At 35.4% G+C, this 23,150-nt stretch overlaps 1 protein-coding gene across 3 annotated transcripts; it reads right to left on the bottom strand.

Annotated features, from left to right (window-relative positions):
- Positions 1–11,263: 11,263 nt before the first annotated feature.
- On the bottom strand, positions 11,264–15,102 carry LOC133668463 (probable UDP-arabinopyranose mutase 5). 3 transcript variants are annotated; one of them, XM_062088329.1, is made up of 4 exons: positions 14,717–14,858; positions 14,165–14,338; positions 12,708–12,837; positions 11,264–12,612 (listed from the first exon to the last, which is right to left on the bottom strand). In XM_062088329.1, exon 4 carries the CDS (start codon positions 12,479–12,481, stop codon positions 11,426–11,428), a length of 1,056 nt encoding a protein of 351 aa, XP_061944313.1. In that variant the 5' UTR covers positions 12,482–12,612; positions 12,708–12,837; positions 14,165–14,338; positions 14,717–14,858; the 3' UTR covers positions 11,264–11,425. The 3 variants fall into 3 exon arrangements, with proteins under 3 accessions (XP_061944313.1, XP_061944315.1, XP_061944314.1); XM_062088331.1 differs by lacking the exon at positions 14,165–14,338 and having other exon boundaries at positions 11,264–12,471; positions 14,717–15,102; XM_062088330.1 differs by lacking the exon at positions 14,165–14,338 and having other exon boundaries at positions 12,708–12,779; positions 14,717–14,855.
- Between the last annotated feature and the right edge of the window lie 8,048 nt (positions 15,103–23,150).

The following is a 23,150-nucleotide window of genomic DNA, read 5'->3' as shown; positions in this document are numbered from 1 at the left end:
ATAACAAACAATAATATCCTAAAATTAAGATAAACTAATTAAACTTAATTCCATATTTCAATTAACATTTAAACATAAATTCAACAATAACAATTATGGCAAATCAAACAATAATATCCTAAAATTAAAATAAACTAATTAAACTTAATTCTATATTTCAATTAACATTTAAAACATAAATTCAACAATAACAATTATGACAAAACAAACAATCATATCCTAAAATTAAGATAAACTAATTAAACTTAATTCTATATTTCAATTAACATTTAAACATAAATTCAACAATAACAATTATGGCAAAACAAACAATAATATCCTAAAATTAAGATAAATTAATTAAACTTAATTCTATATTTCAATTAACATTTAAAACATAAATTCAACAATAACAATTATGACAAAACAAACAATAATATCATAAAATTAATAAATAAAAAGAAAAAACCAAAGAACACTACACAAAACCTCCTAAACACAATACAAATAATACACAAAACTAAAAAACACTACATAAATTCAAAATAAATTTAGGAATAAAAAATACTTACCTTAATAGTGTGTTGCTTTGAAGATTTTATCTACAAACAATACACAAAACAAAGAACACCAAAAAAAATAATCATAATTAAAATAAAAAAAATACAAAGATAAAGAAAGAAGAATACATACCTTTTAATATGCTACAACTACCATCCAAACAACAAAATCTCTTGCAAAAACATAATATAAATGGAGAGGAGAAGAGAAATAGAGATGAAAAGCCAGGAGAAAAAATAAACCAGGAGGGGGGGCAGGATTTATATTGCAATTTTTTCGACGGAATTACCGACGGACATTTATTATTGTCGGTGACATTAAATTCCGTTGGTAATTAATTAATATTCACACCAAAAAATTCAAAAATCCCACCAGACTTTTCGAGCCATCGGAAAATCCTTCGGTAACCGCGTGTTGGAGCACGGGCGCTTCGGTTTTGCCGTGTCCGTCGGCAAATCCATTGGTAAATGTGTCGACCGGCCAGACGCTCCGTCAGGCATGCGCTTCGGGATTGCTCCAATCATCGGTGAATCCGTTGGTATATCCGTCGGTGATTATGGCAGGGGATGTAATTTCTTTACAACTCTTGGTCAAATACCAATGGGTGCTAGTCCGTCGGTATAGTTGTCGGTGATAGTGGCAAAATTTCGTAATTGTTTTGCAACTCTCTGTAAAATATTGACGGGTACCATTTCTTCAGTGATTGTGGCAAAATTCCGTAAATATTTTTCAACTCTTGGTTTAATACCAACGGGTTCCATACCATCAGCAGTTCTGTCGGTGAAACTGTCAATATTTTTACAGCTCCTCCATGTATTTTTGTCTATCCTCTTGCACAAAATCTTGAATTGCAAACTTACAGCACGCATAACACAATAACAAGAGCTAACAATTAAAGAAGAATAAATATTTCATGTTCCAAAATATCATCCTTAATATTACATTATAAAAATAAGGCTTTACAGCATGTTTAGTCAGAATTTTCATCTTCGTCCTCAATTGAATTGTTATCATCAGCTTCATCGCACTCTTCAATGTGGTTATCATCTTCTTCATCAACATTCTCTACTCCATTAGAGCTCAAAATAGCATTTAACTCCTCTGCGTCAACATCAACAAGACTATCGTCGAAAACATGAAAATTTAAATTTTCTTCTAAGTCAATCGAAGGAGCAACTCGGTATGGTTCAACCAACTCACTAGCTTGAAAGATTTCATCTATCACACTTGTGTCTTCGTTCTCATCCTGAACAACCTCGAAACGACCCCTGGGTTTGGTTTTTAAAACAGATAACCAATCAACTCTTGATCGATCCCTTCTAAAGGAAGGGGTGTATGTGTAATAAACTTGTTGGCATTGCTTTGCGAAAACAAAGACGTCGTTTACGTTGCGGTGTTTAGCTTTTGAGTTGATTTCAACGAGACCATATTGAGGATATACTCTGATTCCTCTGTCAGTTGTGTCATACCAATAGCATTTGAATAAAAACACTCTATTCTACTAGCTATGATATTGTAGTTCGATGACCTCTTCCAATCTATCGTAGTAGTCAACTTCAAACTCACTAGAAGTTGATCCCTTAATACAAACACCGCTGTTGTATGTCTTTCTTCCATGCCCGTACTCTTCAGTATGAAAGACATATCCATTGACAAAATACCCGTTATAGCACTTGACTTTTCTTTCAGGGCCTAGGCTTTGTAAAGACATTGAAATAGCAGCACTACCTCCTATTTGATAAACCTTGTATATTAAATGTTGCACGTGTGCGGCGTCGCGACGATGGCCCACCATCCAGGAAAAAGATGGAAATGTGGTGGATCTCGAAAATATGGAGAGGAAAGGAATTCTTGTCTCTTATCAGTAATGACAAGAATATGGAGAGGAAAAATATGGACCGGGAGTCGCCACCTAGTATTCTGGTCACTAGGAACCCTAACTGGTCTCAGAGATCGGGTACGGAGACTGGTTGCGTAAATGGAAGGTATTAGCACCCCAAATACGCCCTACCTAAGGTAGGCTGCAGTGTTTTGTCTGATAAAATCTCAAGTCGTGTTGTGGTTTCTAATTATTGGTCTGTCTAAGGTTCAAGACAAGACCCCCTTTAGAATGAGTTTCTAATTATTGTCCGAAAAATAATTAAATCTCCAGCATACGCATTACGTGTAATGTCGTACCCCAGATACTAACAGATAAACAAAATAAAATTTTTGTTATTTTTGAAATTTTGGCTAATGTTCTCTTAACTTTAATAAACTGGTTATTAAAGTCAAAATGCATGCTAAAACATTGTTTTTTTTTTTTTGTGTATGAAAACACAATATGATTTTTAGCTTTGAGACACTTGGCCGTATGCATAAAAACATTTTTTTATTTTTTTAATTTTTTTTTAATTTTTGGAAGTTTTGACGACAACCGAGTATTTTAATACCAGATTTGTATTTTTTACGATGTAAAATACTACCCGATATTAATTAAAATGACATAAAAACTACACGAGAAAATTATAAAAAATGCTGAAACAAATATTTTTAATTTTTTTCTCTTGAAATGGGCCGGATCAGGCCCAAATACATGGGCTGGGCCGAGCAGCCCAACCACATGAGCTGGGCTCGGCCCAGCCCACAATAGCTGGTTACTGTGTATGAGCACAGTAACCAGCTTCTCCCCGCCTGCAGACGTGCACTGTGCACGTCTTGCATGGCGAGGGAAGAAATGAAGGCAAAATAAAAAGGGCGGAGGGCTTACCTAGAGTGGCGGCGACGCTGGCGGCGGAGGCACGGTGGCCGGCGGTTTCTTCTCCTTCTTCCTCTGTGTTTTCTTCTTCCTTTGCTGTCTGTTTTTCTTTCCTTTTCCTCTCGTCTTTTCTCTTCTCTTCTCACTTCCCTCTCCTTTGTTCTCTCTCTCTCTTTCGGTCTCTCCCTTCTTTTTTTCCTCTCTATCACCCCTCTTTTTTTTTTCTTCCCCTTCCCCTGTTTTTATAGGCAAAAATAAGGGAGGGAGACGTGGCTGGGGTGACCACTATGCTGCCGCCCCGAACTGCCCAAGGGGTACGTCCCCTTCCTTCTTCCACCACGTGGCAAGCAAGTGGGTTGTCAGTGTTTTTTTGAGAGAGAGCTGGCGGTGGAACAGAAGAAAAACTCTTCTTCTTCTTCCCCTGCTTCGCGTGTCCAGGGGAAGAAGACATGGGTGCCGTTCAAAACGGCACCGTTTCCAGCCTTTCTCTTTTGTTTTTTTTTTTATAACAGTGCATGAAACGGCGTTGTTTTTCCCAAAACACGCCGTTTCATTTAAATGGATTTTTGGGCGCCAAAACGCTTCAGATTCAAAATCAGGCCTTCAATTTGCGCGCGTTTTGCATTTTGGTCCTTGGTCTCGGATTTCTTCAATTAAGTCCCTTATTGACCATCAAACTTCAATATTTATGCAATTAAGCCCCTGATTTGACCAAATTAACTTCTAAAAATTATAATTTAACCCAAAAACTTTAATTTCTTCCAATTAAAGCCTAAATGAACTCCAAAATGAATTTTTCTTGCAATCAAACTCTCCATAAATTCAATTAAACCTTCAATATAATTTAATTGAGTCCATAAACATCTGATTCTGGACTTTTCTTCCTCAAATTGAATTTTCTTTGTCAACAGGGCTATCATCAGTCAACAAAATATTGTCAAATTTTAATTTTTGTATTTTTAAACCTCCTCAACCAATTGTTGACCATTTTCTGAACATTCTGACATCCTTTTTTCACTGTTCTATTTTTTTGCTCATATATTTTTTTTGAATTTTTTGTGTTTTATCTTTTTTTTTGTGCGGGGACCTAAAAATGGGTTACAACATTAAATACAACAATAATCAATAAACGAATATTATGTAATATTGACGTACAGTTACTTACATTGCAAGAGATAATGAGTTTATGATAGGACTTATATGTGTTCTAAACCACGTGGCAAATTGTTCATCTTATAATTGAAAGATCTGGGATTCGGTCAGCTGTGAGTTATTGGACAATAAGTATCGTCGATGTTGCCTGCAAGGTTGTTCCAAATTATATGAGTTTATGGTATCACAAAACATAAATAGTAACTCTTGACAAAGTTTAAGTCGAACATCTACTTACTTAATAAAAGGTCTCAGCTTATCACCGTTAAATAAGACATAATTGTGTGCTTGTTTGAACTTTATTTCAAACAAATATCTTCCCCTTGTGGTATTTTTAGGTGTTGGTCATCTAGGATTGAAGAATATTGACAAGTTCCCACTTGAAGGCACTTCATCACCATCATCATGCTATGGAACACGGTTGATCCTCGATCTCAAATGAGGTTTGAAATAGTATGAGATAAATGTTGAGATCTCCTCAACAATATAGGCCTCACATGTTGACGCCTCAACATGCACCTTGTTCTTAATCTTTTTTTTAAGATTGAACAAGTACCTGCATATATATAAATATATAGAATTAAAAAAAAAATTCAATTAAAAAAAACAAAAAAAAATGTTTAATTATGAATTACATAGCAACTGTAATATCTAACCTTTGAATGGATACATCTATTTGTATTAAACCAGTCCTCCAACTTTTACATCAAATGGTAAATGTACGGGAAGATGCTCAATTGAGTCAAAAAATGATAGAGGGAATATCATCTCAAGTTTGCATAATGTCTCGATGATATTCATTTCAAGCCTTTCAATGTGATCAACATTCAACTTGCTAGAGCATGTATCTTTGAAGAAATGACTGATCTCTGTTAGTTCATCCCATATCCCTTTTGGCAACAAATCACGAAAAGCTAATGGGATGAGTGTTTGCATAAACACATGGAAGTCATGACTCTTCATTCCATATAATCTGCATTCCTCCGTATTAACCAGCCTTGATATGTTCGAGGCATGTTCATCGGGGCAACGCAGACTCTTAAGCCATTTGTAGACTAGTAATTGTGCGTTTTTATCTAACACGAAGCTTGCTCTTGATTTTACGACCCGTGACCCATCACAAACCAACTCTATATTTTTACAGTTACAAAACAGCGCTACATCCAATCTAGCCTTGATGTTGTCCTTTGTCTTCCCCTTCACATCCATGACGGTGTTGAAAATGTTCTTAAACATTTTCTTTTCAATGTGCATGACGTCAAGGTTATGGCAGAGAAGATTGATCTTCCAATAAGAAAGCTCCCAAAAGATACTTCGCTTCACCCAATTATGGGTCAAACCAAAACCATGTGATCAACATTTCAAGCCTTTCAATATGATCAACATTCAACTTGCTAGAGCATGTATCTTTGAAGAAATGACTGATCTCTGTTAGTTCATCCCATATCCCCTTTGGCAACAAATCACGAAAAGCTAATGGGATGAGTGTTTGTATAAACACATGGTAGTCATGACTCTTCATTCCATATAATCTGCATTCCTCCGTATTAACCAGCCTTGATATGTTCGAGGCATGTCCATCGGGGCAACGCAGACTCTTAAGCCATTTGTAGACTAGTAATTGTGCGTTTTTATCTAACACGAAGCTTGCTCTTGATTTTGCGACCCGTGACCCATCACAAACCAACTCTATATTTTTACAGTTACAAAACAGCGCTACATCCAATCTAGCCTTGATGTTGTCCTTTGTCTTCCCCTTCACATCCATGACGGTGTTGAAAATGTTCTCAAACATGTTCTTTTCAATGTGCATGACGTCAAGGTTATGGCGGAGAAGATTGATCTTCCAATAAGAAAGCTCCCAAAAGATACTTCGCTTCACCCAATTATGGGTCAAACCAAAACCATGAAACTTCTGCTTACCTGATTGGAGACCAAACACAATGTCACCGTACTCTGACACAACATCAAGCAATTCTTCACCGGAAAGACGCGGGGGTGCAACATCCTTTTCAACTCTGCAAAGAAATCCTTTCTGTTCTTTCTGTATTTGTGATTCGATGGCAAGAAACGACGGTGACAGTAAAAAAAAGAAGCTTTACCCCCGTTCGTTAGCATGAATGCCTTGTTGTTCTTCATACAGTATGAACATGCTAGCTTTTCATGCATGCTCCAACCAAAAACCATTCCATAAGCTGGGAAATCATTGGTAGTCCACATCAAAGCCGCTCTCATAACAAAATTATGTTTCCTCGAGATGTCATAAGTCAAAGCTCTAGAGGACCACAACTACGTCAACTCATCAATCAACGGATGAAAACAAACATCTATATTCTGTCCCGGACTGCTCAGACCTAGTATGACCATAGATAAAAATATGAACTCTAGCCTCATACACATCCCCGGTGGCAAGTTATAAACCGTCAGTATGACCGGCCAACAAGAATTAGGAGCAGCAAATGACCCGAATGGGTTGAATCCGTCTGTACACAACCCAAGACGCACGTTCCTTGATTCAGCTGAAAAGTGAGGATGCACACTGTTAAAGTGTTTCCAGGCTTCACCGTCAGAAGGATGCACCATCACTCCATCAACCGCATGATGTGATTGGTGCCATGTCATGTGCTCAGCAGTCCTTGGTGACATGAATAACCTCTGCAGCCTAGGTGTGATTGAGAAGTATCTAAGTTTTTTATATGCCACGATAGTCTTCCCTTTACCAGTTCTGGGTTTGTAACGGGAATGCCCATATGTCATGCACTCGGTCAGCTCATCATTTTCAAGGTAGTATAACATGCAGAAGTTAGGGCACATGTCAATTTTTTGGTATCCTAAACTGAGGGGTTTCATCATGGACTTGGCAACATAGAAATTCTCTTTCAACTTCCCTTTAGGTAAAATGCTTCTCGCCTATTCGATAATCTTGTCATAATCGGCCTCACTCAACCCGTGATCTGACTTGATGGTGAACACTTGTGCTACGGCCGATAATTTACTATGGTTCGTGCAGCCATCCCATAATGGTTCATCAGAATCTTTCAACAGATCAAAAAACCTTGTTGCATCTGCATTAAGTTCTTCTTCTACGATTGGACATTCACTGACATTACCTTCACTCATTCTCATTGCATCCATAACCATGTTCCTGTAAGGATTACTGTTGTCATTTCCAACTTTATGTATGTTGCTAGCACTACAAGTTGACCCAACCACCCTTTCTACCATGCTCTTATTAGAAACAAATAGTTCCTCGTATGCATACCAAAACAGGTAATCCTCCATGAACCCTTTGGTTAGATGATGCATCGTTACAACATCTTGATGCAAAAACTTTTTATTTTTACACTTCCTGCATGGACACATAATACCACCATCAGTAAAATTCCCCGGGATAGATATTGTGAAATTAAAAAACCCTGAACCCCGTTACAATAATCCATCCTCTGCAATCCTTGGGGTGAGTCCCGATACATCCATGAACGATCATCCATGACTTCTATCGAAAAATTATGACGACAACATGTATTAATTAATTATGTTACATAAATAAACATAAAAAAATATTGGTTTGCCCCGACATTATCCAACAAACTAAAAAAACACTTAATTTAAATATTCATTATCAATTATCAACTATCAACGTCCATACAAATTTATACATATATAAATTTATGGAAATCACAACTTTGCAATAGAATTGATAAAAATTAAAATGGACCCGTTAAACAAGCTATTATTTATTTCATCACAACACATCTAATTCGGTGTAATTCAAACAAAGTTTCAACAATTTACAAACAAATATAATTTGACAAAATCTAAAACAAGCTATAACAACTACTAAATTATACATTCATACTACAAGTTTTTTTGACAAAAAACAATCAAACAAGTACATACGTTAACAACAAACATATACTAAAAAAAAATTCACATTTAAATGTTAAAACTAAAAAGGATAGATTTACTTACAAAAAATGATAAAATCCACAAGAACGGATATTGTTGTGACCACGTACAAAAGTATAAGAAACTTGAGTGCTTGTGTTCAGAAGAGGGGGAGAGTTGGGATGGGTGGTTGGCTGCAGTTCGGGAGGGGAGAGGAGGGATAGGGAAGAAGAAGAAGAAGAAGAATGGGGAAGAGAGTGTCGGCAGAGTGGGTCTATAATGGCTTTTACCGATGGAATCATCGACGGACAGGTTCCGTCGGTATACCAGTCGGTGATTCCACCGGTGAATGTGCCACGTCACTGTACAGAGATCCCGGTTTGAATCCATCGGTCATTCCATCGGTAAAATCGTCTGAAAAAAATCCATGTCACCACACCGTTGCAACTTTCCAAAAAACTATATAATCCGTCGATGATACGGTCGGTATATACTGATGGACTGTTTCCATTAGTATATACCAATCGTATAACCAACAGATATTTTCTGTCGGTAAATACCGACAGAATTAGAGACGAAAGTATTTCTGTCGGTAAAAATTACCGATGAAAAAATTCTATTGGTAATTTCGTTGGTTTTCACCAATTTTCTAGTAGTGTTATGGGTAATGGCACTCAGGTTGATGTCCTTGGATTTGGCATATATTGTTTAAGGATGTGCACTAAGTGTGATTTATTGTTTATATGACGTGTTGTGTACCTCAAATGCCTATTGTAATACCTTATTAGTTTTAGATTTATTCCCTTTAGGTTTTTCTTTTTTACTTGGAAGGTACTTAAATGGATATATGTTTAAGTAGAAATTTGTTTAGATGTGGTCAAGTGAAGGTTCTTTTATGTTGGATTTGGACTTGCATTTCAATAATGACATATTTTACTTCTTTTGATATTATATTTGATTTAATTAGATGGCATACAAGATTAGGATATATAGGACAAGATCGATTAGCTCGACTAGCTAGAGATGGCTTATTGGGCTCACTCACTAAAATAAGCATGCCTATGTAAGAGCCATGTTTGGTAGGAAAACCATGTAAAAAGCCTTTCAGTTACCCATTAGATCTAGTCCATTTAAATATTTATGGACCTATGAATATAAGGGCATGTTATGGTGCTTTTTATTTTCTAACTTTCACAAATGATTACTCCTGGCGTGGTGTTGTGTATATGTTATCTCACCAATTAGAGGCCTTAGATTATTTCAGACATTTTTTTACATGAGTTGAGAATAAAAAAGAGAGAAACTTAAAGGTTCTTTGTACTAATAGAAGTCGAAAGTATTTATTAGAACAATTCAAAGAACTATGTGAGGAAAAAAGAATAAGCATGCAATTAACAATTCTTTACACTCTGTAAAAAAAATAATGGTGTTGTGTATAAAGAAAGAATTACACACTTTTAGATACAACTAGGTCTATGATGACATAAGATAATCTTTCAATTAATTTTTGGAGGATGCACTATTGACTGTTGCCCATATTCTTAATCATATATCCTTGAAATCAATTCCCTCCATCCCTTATGAACTTTTAAAATGGTGAAAAACCTAATTTAGAAGGCTTCCACCATGGGAATTTGTTAGTTATGCTCATAAATCTTTCTATAAATATAAAAAATTAGGTCTTAGAGCAAGCAAACATATTTTTATTAAATAGTTGATTACTTTAAGTGCTATGTTATATATGGTGAACATCCTAATAGAAAAATGACTGAGATAGAGTCCTTTGATATGAATTTTCTAGAAGAGGATTTCGTAAGTATTGGTGGAGTTAAAAGGGATCTTTAATTTTATGAGTTATAAGAACATTTTAAAGGTTTTGTACTATCCTATGGTCAAGATAAGATTTCCAAACTTTATCCTACAATTGCCATAAATAATGGAAGTGATGCTTTACTCAATAGAAATGTACCATTAAAAGTAGATTCTCAAATGTTAAAAAATAAAAAATAAAAAAACTTCTTTGCTTCAACCAAAATGTTAATTTGGATTTGTGTACTTTTAATATTTTTCAATCAATAAAATTGAATTTGTTTTTACAAAACTAAACATTAATCAAATGTGAGGATTATTTTTTACACCTAAAAACCCTGTGGCAAAGTAATCAAATAAATTATTGGATCAAAGTCTAAAATAACAGAGTGTATAAGGATAAAATTAAAATAAAAAAGGTTTGGTGATTAAATTTAAAAAAAAAAAGAGTGAACAATATTATATGAATGAACAAATCTTTGAGAATTCTTTTATTTTGTGGATCACGTTTGCATTTGCCATTGAGATTTTTTTATATGTATACTTATAGATTGACACCCGAATTGAGAATTGTTATATCAACTGGGGACTCCTATGGTTACACCAAAAATGTATTACATATATATTCATTTATGCCGAGCAAATATACCATACTCATAGTAAGAAAAAAATTACTATTGATTTCATCTCATTAACGTCAACAAGAATCACTTCAAGGGTTAACAGTATTTTATTTACCTGGAAGATAATTTTTCATGTACAAGGAGAAAAAACTACGACCCAAAAATAAGAGTACATAAAGGATAATTCTTCATTTTCATTTCACCACTAAGACAATGTTTGAAAATGCAATTCAAATCATATTTTTTAAAATTTCAAATTTAAAAAATAAATTAATTTTTTTATATTTTCATATTAATATAAAAAAAATATTATTTTAATATATTTTCAAATAAAAAATACTTTAAATCACAAGAAATGCAATTCTCCCATAAATCTTTTAAATCCTGCCGCTGCTCCGTGTCAGAAAGTAATTTAAAAGCAGCCCCCGTTAAGTCACATGTCACAACTCAAAAGCAATTGCTTGCTCACTGGCTTTCTGCCATTTTTGTTTAAATTATATGGTATCAGGCAAGATTGTCATAACGGCGCCCCTCAAACACAAAATTAAAACAAACCATAAATATAGTTAACATCTTTTATCCCTGCCTCACAAAATCACAGTGATTTTATAGGGCATAAGTTGCATGCAAACACAGTAATAGGAACAAGAAATATAACCATCAAAACTACCCTTTTCTACAAAGGAGAGGAACCAGACCCAACTGCCTTCCACAGCTTGACCCATTCAACCATGGCTTCAGCAGCACGAGTGAAAACGGGATTTGATGGTCCTAACTGTTGCTTCACTGTTGTTGCCATCTCAAGGATGCAGTCTTCTGTTGTCGCTGCTGTTTGTGGCAGCCTAACTAACTGAAAGAACGGGACAATTTCCTCCGTCAGCTTTACCCCTTCCCACTCTTTTTTCAAGCTTTCTATCGCACTACCTCTGTCTCTTCTCCACACATACGGTAGCCCACTTTTCACACCAAGACCAAGGTGATCGCACACAACCTTAACACACATTCCACTCCAAATATCTTCCATTGTTTCCCATCTAAGATTTCCTTCCCCATCCAACTTCAAAGCTGGCAATAAAGCTGGCCCCACGGCCTCACGATCAAAAGCAATGTTGATTCCACTGATGGGCATCATGGCCCTAGATGGAATGGTCATAACAGCATCAACATATCGAGAATTTCTCTGCCCTGGCTTCAGGGCTTGTGTAGGAGCATCTAAGTCAGCTAAATTAAGCCAGAGTCCACATGACAGAGCACACGTAACCCCACTACGCAGGCTAAATGGGTACCCACGAACAAAATCTGCTCCCTCACGATAAGGGTCATAAAGAGTATTGAAGAAAAAAGGAGTGGCTGGAGTTGTCAGGTTAGCAAGATGCTGGGCCACAGCATCTATTAGAAAACCCTTACTGTCCTTAGCTGGGATGCAATCATCATCGATTGAGACAATGTATTTCTTACGAGATACAAGAAAGCCGAAATACCTGCATGAGTAGCCGGAGAAGACTATGGAGGTAGAAGAGCCCACCACCCGGTCGATATGAGACTTGGAATAGACATCAAGATTAAAGCCCTCTGGTATCCTGAGTTCCTCTTTGAGATCAGGGTCTTTGACAATTATCAAGTGGAATCGGGAGAATATGGGTCTCCACTCATTCATAAATGATGTCAGGTCTGAGTGAAGTGCTCCTATCACAATGTCAACCTCACTGTCTTTGATGTTAGCTAGAGACATCTTCCCAAGTTACAAAAATGAAGATCCAGAACCAAGAGATTGTTTCTCCTAAAAGCAGCTCGTGTTTGGGTTTAAAATGTATCGAAGTGTACATGCACAATTTTGTCTATCTTAGAATTTCTCAGAACATCCTATCAATAGACAATCAAAATGTAAGAGAAAAGCTTCAAAATCCAGCTCAAAACATCTGGAAGGATAGGATGAAAAAATTTCAAATACAACTCACTAGTAGGAAGGACAGGGGTTATGACATGTTGGATGTTCAATGCCTGGATGAATGCAAGGACTTCATCATTTCCTGTCGCCACAAACAATTTCAGAACTTTCTCAGTCAGTTTTCCAGCTTTCAGTGTTCTCTGCTCAACATGGAAAAAACAATGTTACAATAGGATATGAAATGGACCAAAAGAAGTTAAAAGGTAGAAGAGCAGTTAGAACTGAGGAGAAAAGATAACAGATTGACTTTTTATAGCTCAGATGTGAACGGAATATTTATTGCTTTGGTTTAAGTGACAATCTATGCATTGCATTGTATGACTTATAGCAGCACAAATTGCAAGGGAAAAAAAATTACAATAGCTTGGAACTAAACATTGAATTAAACCATTCGATGGAATGGAAATGCTAGAAAATCAGCCAAGACAAAGCTATAAAAGTATCAAATGAGCTCAATGGTCACAAAGCAGCAGATCAAATTGCTATTGCCAAAGCAAGATGTTCACTTTCACTTCACTTAACCTTATGACCTTCCTCTCAAAACATTCTATTCAGTGTAACAGAAGCAATATTGCAAACAAAAAAGCCAAGATAGGATTTGCTAGCAATCTGATAAACTAGGTGAAATGTAACTCTTCCAACTGCAATAGAACTTCAAACTCGTATCAACATGACCGGTGATTTTATTCCATTACCACATCAAAAGTTCCAGAGTAACATATTAGCATAGACATTTCACGATGTTAGTAATGAATTTGTTGCACGCAACATTTCAAAGTAAATTCTTGTTAGAGCATATAAAACTATTTTTGTGACCTCACCTAACAACTTAATTTTTTAAATTGAGATAGTTTATTGACATAGTATCAAAGTTTTAATGACCAAATAATAATGGGCTCAAATCCCACCACCCCTATTCTTCAAATTAAATTAAAAATTTCAGCATAAGATGGTTGCAGGCATGTGCAAATTTCAAGATAAAAGGGCTTTCGCTTGAGGGGTTATGTTAGAGCATATAAAACCATTCTTGGGGCTTAATCTAAGAGCTTAATCTTTGGGTTGAGATAGTTTTTTGACAATTTTAAATTAAAAATGTCCATCATGCAATCAATAAATACAAAATGATCACGTAACCACTTTGCCTTATGTTGTGTTATATGTTCAGCTTTCATAAAAGCATAATGCAAAAGGTAAACTACCAGATAGTGCACAAAGAAAAAATTACCATTATAAAACAGAACAAAGCATGTCAGGTCATATTACAGAACAACGGCTTTAACAACAACCAAGCCTCAATCCCAAACTAGTTGGGGTTGGATACAAGGATTCTTCTGCACCATTCCATACAATCAAACACCAATCTGCCTCAAAATCAAGGGATCTCAAATCTTTGATACCACTCCCATCATGTCAAATAACTAAAAGAGAATTGAATGTAAATCTCAACAGCTGCGAAAAAATTTTCACCTCTATGGAATGCCGCAGCCTAAAAGGCTTAATCTCATTATTATTCCCTTCTCTGGTTGATTTGATATAAATATGAAAATCTCCATGCTTGTAATTCATGGAAAATTGAGATTATAACTGATCTTGTCCAACTCCTTGTGAGAACTGATATCACCATAGCTTTCTTTATTCCAACTTAAAAGAGAACATGATAGAGCAACAAGCAAAGAGCATTTAGCATATTGAAACCTTTTAAATTTGTGCTTTTAGATTGTAAATAAATAAACTATTAGTGAATCACTTCTATGTGTGAGCTTCGTGTTGTATAAAAATCCAGGACAAAATTACATGGATCAATATCAAATTAGAAACAAACACTCCAAGTCTCATCTCATCGCAATCACCATAAAATCACAGATCATGAAAGAAAATCAGAATACAGGATGTTGCCACGGAATAAGTGAAGCAAAAAACAAAAATTAAAAAAAGGGGCAAACTTCTAGATAGATCTAAATCTATAGATCACCTCTTCTGTAAATAAATAGATAAAGGAAGCGAAGAGAAGAGAAGTACCAGGAAGAGATCGAGGATAATGTGATCAGGTATGGAAGAGAGATCAGAAAAGTTGGAGAGGTGAAGGACAGCTGTGTCAATTGTTAGGGAAAGTAACGATGGCGGTGTGGTTCTCATCCAATCTTCTCTCATCTATCATCCATTCATTTATTTATTTATTATATTTCTGATTAATCAATATCACCTCTCTCTCTCTCCCTCCCTCTGCTTTCTAAAGAAAGAAAAGTTTGACTAGGTCCACAGTTTGTCGAGAGATTGCTGGCCGTGTTCTCTCCGCCGTCGCTTCCTCTGCTCCTCACTCTCCGCCTGCCTGCCTGATTATATAGTATTTTACATGTAAATCGATATCAAGTTATTTATATTCGAATTCGAATTGTCCATCTAGTTTCCATGGTAAATCTACCAATCATCATAAGAGCCGGTTTGTATTTTAATCTTATTCTCTATAACATTTATAAAATTTTAATTTTTAAAAATTAATTTTTTTTATAATTTTAAATTATTTTAATAGATTGATATTAAAAATAAATTTTAAAAAATAAAAAAATATTATTTCAATATATTTTCAAATAAAAACACAAAATATATTATCGTTTAAGATGAAAGAAGAATATATATATATATATATATATATATATATATATATATATATTCTTCTTTCATTTAACTAATTCAATTATTTTATCCTTTTGTTTAATCTCTATATCTCCATTTGTTTAATTTTCGATAAATAAACTAGTAATCTCTCAACCTTGCTATGATCGGTGATCGGTTGTTTAATCATCCATCTTTCTTTCTAATACAAAGGTTATTTTTTCGCATGTGATTAGAAATTCAAATGAAAAATATTAAGGGATTAAAATCTAAAGGTGAGAAGTTAAAGTGTAAAAAGTGATAGGAGTGAAATGTTAAGGATATTTGGTAGAAATTGAAAAAATTGTGTGATAAAAGAAAAACTTATTATAAAAAATTAACATTTAAACAAATTAATTTAAAAAATACATCTTCTACCAAACTTTAGTTTTCTCATTTTTCAGTTCTTTTTTAATGGGAAGAGAGAGAGGAATCGCTGAATTTCGATGAAAAGAGAGAAAGCTCTTCGTTGGCAATGATTCCAACCACCAAACATATTAAAATTGATGTGAATGGGTTTCACTAGAGAAGTATTTATGATGGTTGTTTTAAGCCTCAATGTAGCCTAAAAAACCATATCTAGGTCACGGATGCAATATTTTTTTGGGTTTCATTTAGTGGTTTGGACTCTCATTGTAATGGGTGAGCTCCTAGATGGAAAAAATAAAAAAGTGAAGAGTGGAAGATGGAATAGTAGTCTCATTGTAATGAGTGACCTACTTAGGTGGAAGAATGGTCTCATTGTAATGGGTGACATACCCAAATAAAAAAACATGGAGAATGGTCTCATTGTAATGGGTGACCTACCCAAAAATATGATGGTCTCATTGTAATGGGTGACTTACCCAGATGGAAAAAAAGGAGTTTTGAAAGGGATGAGGGCTCAAAGACGCACTCGAAAGGAGGTAGAGTTAGAAAATGCACTATCACACTCGAAATGAGGTGAGGGCTCAAAGGCATGCTAGAAAAAAAGTAGGGTTAGAAAACGCACTACCTGAGAGGTGAGGGCTTAAAGGCGCACTCAAAAGGAGGTAGGGTTAGAAAACGCACTACTTGAGAAGTGATGGTGTAACATCAATCTGTCTGTCGCACGTGTGCAACGTTGCGGTGAAAAGACATCCACTCTCATGTTCTAGGTGTTAGTATCATGAGAAAAATCAAGAAAAATAGGGAGACAAGGAATTCCTGTCTTTTGTCAGTTAAATGGAATGGGAGTCGCCACCTGGTATTTTGATCACTAGAAACCCTAACTGCATTGTTTTATTGTTTGATAAAATATAAGGTTTTGTCGTGTTTTTTAGTTGTTGGTCTGTCTATGGTTTAAGAAAAGTCCTCCTCGGTAAAGAGATCCTTATTTTATCGGGTAAAACCTAACTATTCTGACGTCAAAAAAAGAATTTAATATCTGAAATACGTCTTACCTATAAGGTCATGAACCCAGATATTAAAAGAAAAACAAAATAATTTTTTTGGAATTTTTGAAATATTGACGTAGTTCTCGTGACTTTAATAAACTGGCTATTAAAGCCAAAATACATGTTAATACATATTTTTGAAATTTTCTTTGCTATATGAAAATACAATATGATTTTATTTTTATTTTTGAGAGACTTGGCCGTATGCATGAAAACAAAACAATTTTTTTTTAATGTTTTGACGAAAACCGAGTATTTTAATACTGGATTTGTATCTTTACAGTATAAAAATACAAATAAATATTAAGCAAAACTTAGTAGAAAAATACTTGGGAAAATCATAAATTTTCCGAAATGTTTTTTTTTGGATTGGACCAAACCCGGCCCAACTATTTTGACATGGGCCGGGCCAACCTAGTTATACTGGCTGGGCCAGGATTGGCTGAGCTATGAATAGTGGCTCTCCACTGTTCACATGCTACGTGAACAGTGGAGGCCAGGGTGAAGAAGAAGAAGAAAAAGAAAGGGAAGAGGGCTGACCTGCAGTGGCTCTGAAGGTGGCGGAGTGGCGCTAGGGCTGCGGACAGTGGCGTTACAGTGGCTGTTTTTCTTTTTCTCCTCTACTTCTCCTTGGTTCTTCTTCCTCTAGCTTTTCTGTAAACCCCGGGGAAAAATAAAGGTTTCGTAGATTGCAAACTAACTACATGAGAAATAAAAGTGAAGAAATTCATGCATATGGTTAAATAAAAACGAGAATTCAGAAATTTTTTGATATAAGTTTCTGGACGAAATATTTCGAGACATTATAAATCAACCCGAAAATGTTTAGGGTTGGATTTAATTAAAGAGAATAAACTAAACTAAAAGTTGCGGGGTGAAATCATAAGATATGAAAAGAGGTATAACTTAATTATAAGAAAAAAAAAGATGTAGGGGCCTAAATGCAAATAAGAAAAATTATAGAGCATAAATACTCCTATTCTCACCCAAAAATCTGCAGAAATCATAAGGAAAGAAAAGATGGAGTTTTTGTATTCATTGTTGCAAAATCAAGAGAGAAACATCAAAATTTCAAGAACCCATCCAAGATTAAAGGTTTATAGATGGAATAAACACTTGTGGGCAAGGGATTAACAAGGAAATTAAACAAGAAGAGAAGATGGAGGGCTGGCTGTCATTAGATAAGAAAGAAGGGAGTTGAAAAATCTTCAACTGGTTAAAGATCAAAATCTTAATTCGTACTGGGTAAGGTGTTCTAAACATGATCTTATAAGCCATTTCAAATTCGATAATGAATTGATACCTTGATGTGAATTATAGATTAGGGTTTTTAGACTTGAATTGCGGGAAAAGTATTTGTTGTTAAAATTAAGTTAATTCATGTGTGGCATATGATTTGAGGACGTGAAACCATGATAATTTACCTAGAAAATGTAGTTGTGAAAGTTATGTGTGAAGGGAAGGGGAGGTGATGAATATGGACAAACTCGTCTCCTGACTTTCAGTAAGATTTCGGATAGGAGGATGCGGGGAATTAGAACCAGGTTCCCTATAGAAATTGTAGTTTTGGATGTTAGATAACTAAGGAAATTGGTCTTGCTCAATTTGAAGATGTAGAACTCCATTTATGGGTTATCAACCGAGACTGGGTTATGATAGACCCTGTAGAGCAGTAAGTCTGATTTTTTGATGAGCAGTTTGATTATCTTAGAGGTAAAACTGGGTTCTCCTTTCTCAGAGAACTTGTAGCCTTGTGTCTTAGCTTTCCAACGAGACCAATCTCTCTTGAAATAGAGTTCTATAACTCTAGATATAGATAAAAATCTGAGGAAAAGTTAGAAAGTAACGGTTGGATAGTAACGGTTCAATGTGTAGACAGTAACAGTTCAAATGTCTAGACAGTAACAGTCCAAAGTTAGTCAGTAACGGTTGGACAGTAACAGTTCAATGTGTAGACAGTAACAGTTCAAATGTCTAGACAATAACAGTTCAAAGTTAGACAGTAACGGTTGGATAGTAACAGTTCAAATGTCTAGATAGTAACAATTCAAAGTTAGACAGTAACAGTTGGACAGTAATGGTTGGACAGTAACAATTCAATGTGTAGACAGTAACAGTTCAAATGTTTAGACAGTAATAGTTTAAAGTTAGATAGTAACAGTTGGAAATTGAACAGTAACAGTTGGAAATGGGACAATAACAGTTCAAAGTTAGACAGTAACAGTTCAAAGTTAGACAGTAACAGTTGGAAATTGGACAGTAAACAGTTGGAAATTGGACAGTAACAATTCACAGTTAGACAGTAACAGTAGACTTTCACGTGAATACTGTATATAAGAATATAAAAGAATTGAGTCATACGAACACTTGCACATTGAGATACTAACATTGAAAATATACATGATATATGTATGTATGTTATTATGAGAAAATGAACATGCATAGAAAGTAACATATGAGTAATGAATGAATATGGATTCTCTTAATATCGACTTGAAGGAATGATAACAATGGTTGGATAAAGGATGACAACATTAATGAGTGTAATGAGAAAAACGTAAGATATAAAGAAAGAAATGATTGAAAGAAAGATCTATTAGCTATTGATATGATTATTCTAAAACATATCCTTGAATGAGGAAAATTTATGAGATGAGTCTGTGACTGCAGGAGGGACCACCGGTGTAATGCAACAACAACAATAGTAGAGCATGAGTAGAGCTTCTACTGCACGTAGGCGACTTCACCTTCCTTTTTAATAATGTTGAATAATGAAAAATACTTTATCATGAATGTTACTGTATTGTGTTAATTCAGATATCAGATTGTCAAATGCTTAAATGTTAACAATTGATTAGCTTCGGCTAATGGCATTCGAAAGGATGCCCGGGACAAATGAATGATTTGCTTTGGCTAATTGCATCTGAAAGGATGACCGAGACAAACAATTGATTAGTTTCGGCTAATGGCATCCGAAGGGATGGCCGGGATAAATGAATTATTTGCTTTGGCTAATGGCATCCAAAAGGATGGCCGGGACAAATGAATGATTTGCTTTGGCTAATTGCATCTGAAAAGATGACCGAGACAAACAATTGATTAGCTTTAGCTAATGGCATCCAAAGGGATGGCCGGGATAAATGAATGATTAGCTTTGGCTAATTGCATCCGAAGGGATGATCATGACAAACAATTGATTAGCTTCGGCTAATGGCATCCGAAGGGATGGCCGGGACAAATGAATGATTTTCTTTGGCTAATTGCATCCGAAAGGATGACCGGGACAAACAATTGATTAGCTTCAGCTAATGGCATCCGAAGGGATGACCAGGACAAATGAATGATTAGCTTTGGCTAATAGCATCCGAAGAGATGACCAGGACAAACGATTGATTAGCTTTGGCTAATGGCTTCCGAATGGATGACCGGGACAAACGATTGATTAGCTTTGACTAATGGCTTCCGAATGGATGATCGGGACAAATGAATGATTAGCTTTGGCTGATGGCATTCGAAGGGGTTGGCCGAGATGAGTGAACGGTTAACCTTGACAAATGATGCCTTAAGAGGATGGCCTTATTTAAGATTATGGCTGATTGTAAGAATTGGTGCATCTATATGTATTGCAAGTTGTGTATACCAAGAATATAAAGAAACTACAAATGTCACGCTTTAAACATGAGATAATGTTAATGCTTCATTAAACTGCCAGACCGTTTTCTTATTATTATTATTATTAAGTAATTGTATTATTGTAAATGTTTTGTACTGCAGTAGCGACGTCACACCAACAAGATGCCTAAGAAACCCAATACACGGGGACCTACTTTTGCAAGGAATCATGTAGTTGCATTCTAAATCATGATGTATTTTGTATGAATCAATGTACTGAATGTATAACTATTATTAGATCCTTTTAGCTTAAATTCGTGATGATTATTTGTAGGATAGAATACAAACTCATGTCTATGCATGTATATTTTAAATGCAAATTTCTAATCATGCAAACATAATATTATAAGTTTATGTAAGATTCACTTTTAAATGAAATGTTGATTGTTGTTGATGTATGAATTGTATCTTGATGATGTGAGGAAACATGTTTGTCGTTTACTGACAAGATGTGTGTCAAGTACAAAATTTTTTTTTATGTTGTTTTGAGCTTGAAAAGTGAGGTTGTTACATTTTCTCTTATTCTACTGCTCCTCTAGCTTCTTTCCTTTCTCTCCTCTGGTGCTGGAGAAGGAGAAGCCGATGGTGATGCTAAGCTTTGTCTGCTGGTTTCTTGTTTCCTTAACCTTCTCTTCATCTCCTTTCTTGTTACCGATTCCTTGTTCTGCTGCCTCTGGTTCTTGCGAATGGTGTTGTAGAAAGGTGAAGCTGATGGTGATGTTTTTTTTTTCATATTTTTCTCTGCTGGGTGGACGTTCCTACACCGGGTTCTTCTTGCTTGGTCTGGTTCCTGTGTGATTTTCCAGACTTTATTCCCTCATGTTGCCCCTGTCCCTCCTTTTTGTTGTTCGTTCTTTCTCTATTTTTGTGTTTTCCTTTCCCTTCTACCTCCTGTCTCTATCGTCTCTTCCCCTCAGGTTCTTTTGCTCCTCCTACTCTCCCCCCTCTTCTTCTTTTATCTTTCTTTTTCTGCCCCCCAGTTCTCTCTGTTTTCCTTTCCTTTCCCTTCTGCCTCCTCTCTCTCTCGTCCCCCTTGTTTTTTCTTTCCTCTGTCTCTCCCTCTCTTGCTGCTCTTTTCTTCTGCTTTTATAAGGCAGAGACAGCCTTGCACTGGTAACGGAGATTTCAATGCTTTAAATGGTGAAACGTCTCCAACATTTTATTGCTAAAACCGTTACAGGAGAAGACGATGAACAATTGTTTATGAAACGTCTCTGTTTCTTCAATTCAAATGGCCATTTTGATTTGGTCCTTGTAGTTTCACAATTTTGTAATCAAACCCCCGGACAAATTATAATTGGATCCCTTGATTTTGACGCCATTTACAAGATAGTCCTCGTTCTTTTGATTTATGCGATTTAACCCTCAATTCATCAATAAACTTCTAATTTCTTCAATTTAGCCCATGATTTGAGTAAATCAACTCTTAAAAATTGTAATTTGACCCTAGAACTTTAATTTCTTCCAATAAAAGCCTAAATTGACTTAAAAATCAAATTTTCTTTCAATCAAACCCTCCATAAACTTAATTAAACCCTTGATAAAATTTAATTGAGTCCATAAACTTCTGATTTTGGACTTTTCTTTCTCAACTTGAATTTTCTTTGTCAATAGGGCTCTCATCAGTAAAAAATATACTCTTAATTTTCAATTCTTGTATTTTTGAACCTCCTTAACCAATTTCTAGCCATTTTGTGGCCATTTTAACGTCCTTTTCTCACTCCTATTATTTTTTGGATTCCTTCTGAATATTATTTTTATTTTTATTTTATAATTTTTTTTTGTATTTTTGTTTTCATTTTTTGTGCGGGAACCCAAAAATGGGTAACAACACTGTCAATGGTGAAAGCAATGCATTATGATTGATATGCATATATACTTACCTGAGAAATATAGGTCCCCCGTTTCTAACACTCCTTTGTTTGCTATTTGAAGCCTTCCTTGTTTTTCTGTGCTGGCTCATTCGTGTGCCAACCATCCATTCAATTGTAAATGCAGTGTCTATCGTAGCTTGTCCGTAATGATTACTGCTCTCGTTGTTTACCAAACATGATCGTGCCCCCAAGTGTGGTGTTGCTTTGATTCATCATGAATGAGTTTAACCAATCATTCATCTTCTAGATTCTCCTGAGAATTGTTCTCTCATTGATTGTACATATCATGCCAACACTCATCAAGAGGTTTTCTATTATCGACCTCATCCTAGATTGCCAATCAGTCATGAACTTGCCCCTAGTTGAACCAATACTCTTCAAGTATATGTTATCATCAATCTTTTTGGAAACTATCCAATCGTCTAGACATGCATCTCATAGCTTGTAGTAAAAGGCACATGATTATGAAAAGGATGACATATACTTTAGGTACATCTTTGTTCCACCGTCAGTCTTTTCATATCGTCATCCTTTGAAACATGGCTATCGACCTTTGAACCCAAACATTTTTATATCGTTATCCAGACATGCATCTCACAACTTAATGTTCTTCTTAATATATTCTCCTTAGCTCATCTAATCAAATTGTGAAAAGAAATGTCTTTGCCTCATCAATGATGTTGTTTTTATCACCCATACTCATGCGATGAAGTGTGCCTTTGGGCTTCAGAACAAATTGTCCCACAGTCAGTCTTCGTGGTGGGCGCCTTTCCGACAATATAATAACATCTATCAATAACCACGTTTCAAAGGATGACAATATGAAATTGCCCTTCAAAT

The sequence above is a fragment of the Populus nigra genome, chromosome 11 (genome assembly GCF_951802175.1).
Source record: "Populus nigra chromosome 11, ddPopNigr1.1, whole genome shotgun sequence".
NCBI classification, from domain to species: Eukaryota; Viridiplantae; Streptophyta; class Magnoliopsida; order Malpighiales; family Salicaceae; genus Populus; species Populus nigra.
The sequence above is the reverse complement of the archived record's forward strand: the minus strand, read 5'-3'. Positions and strand labels throughout refer to the sequence as shown.

Excerpts from the sequence above, each read along its gene's own strand:
- LOC133668463 (XM_062088331.1), bottom strand. The coding sequence starts at position 14,848 with ATGAGAGAAGATTGGATGAGAACCACACCGCCATCGTTACTTTCCCTA. Across the intron at positions 12,838-14,716 it reads TTATCCTCGATCTCTTCCTG|AGAACACTGAAAGCTGGAAA; the intron begins GTACTTCTCTTC and ends CATGTTGAGCAG. Across the intron at positions 12,472-12,707 it reads AACCCCTGTCCTTCCTACTA|CTAACATCAAAGACAGTGAG; the intron begins GTGAGTTGTATT and ends AGATGTCTCTAG.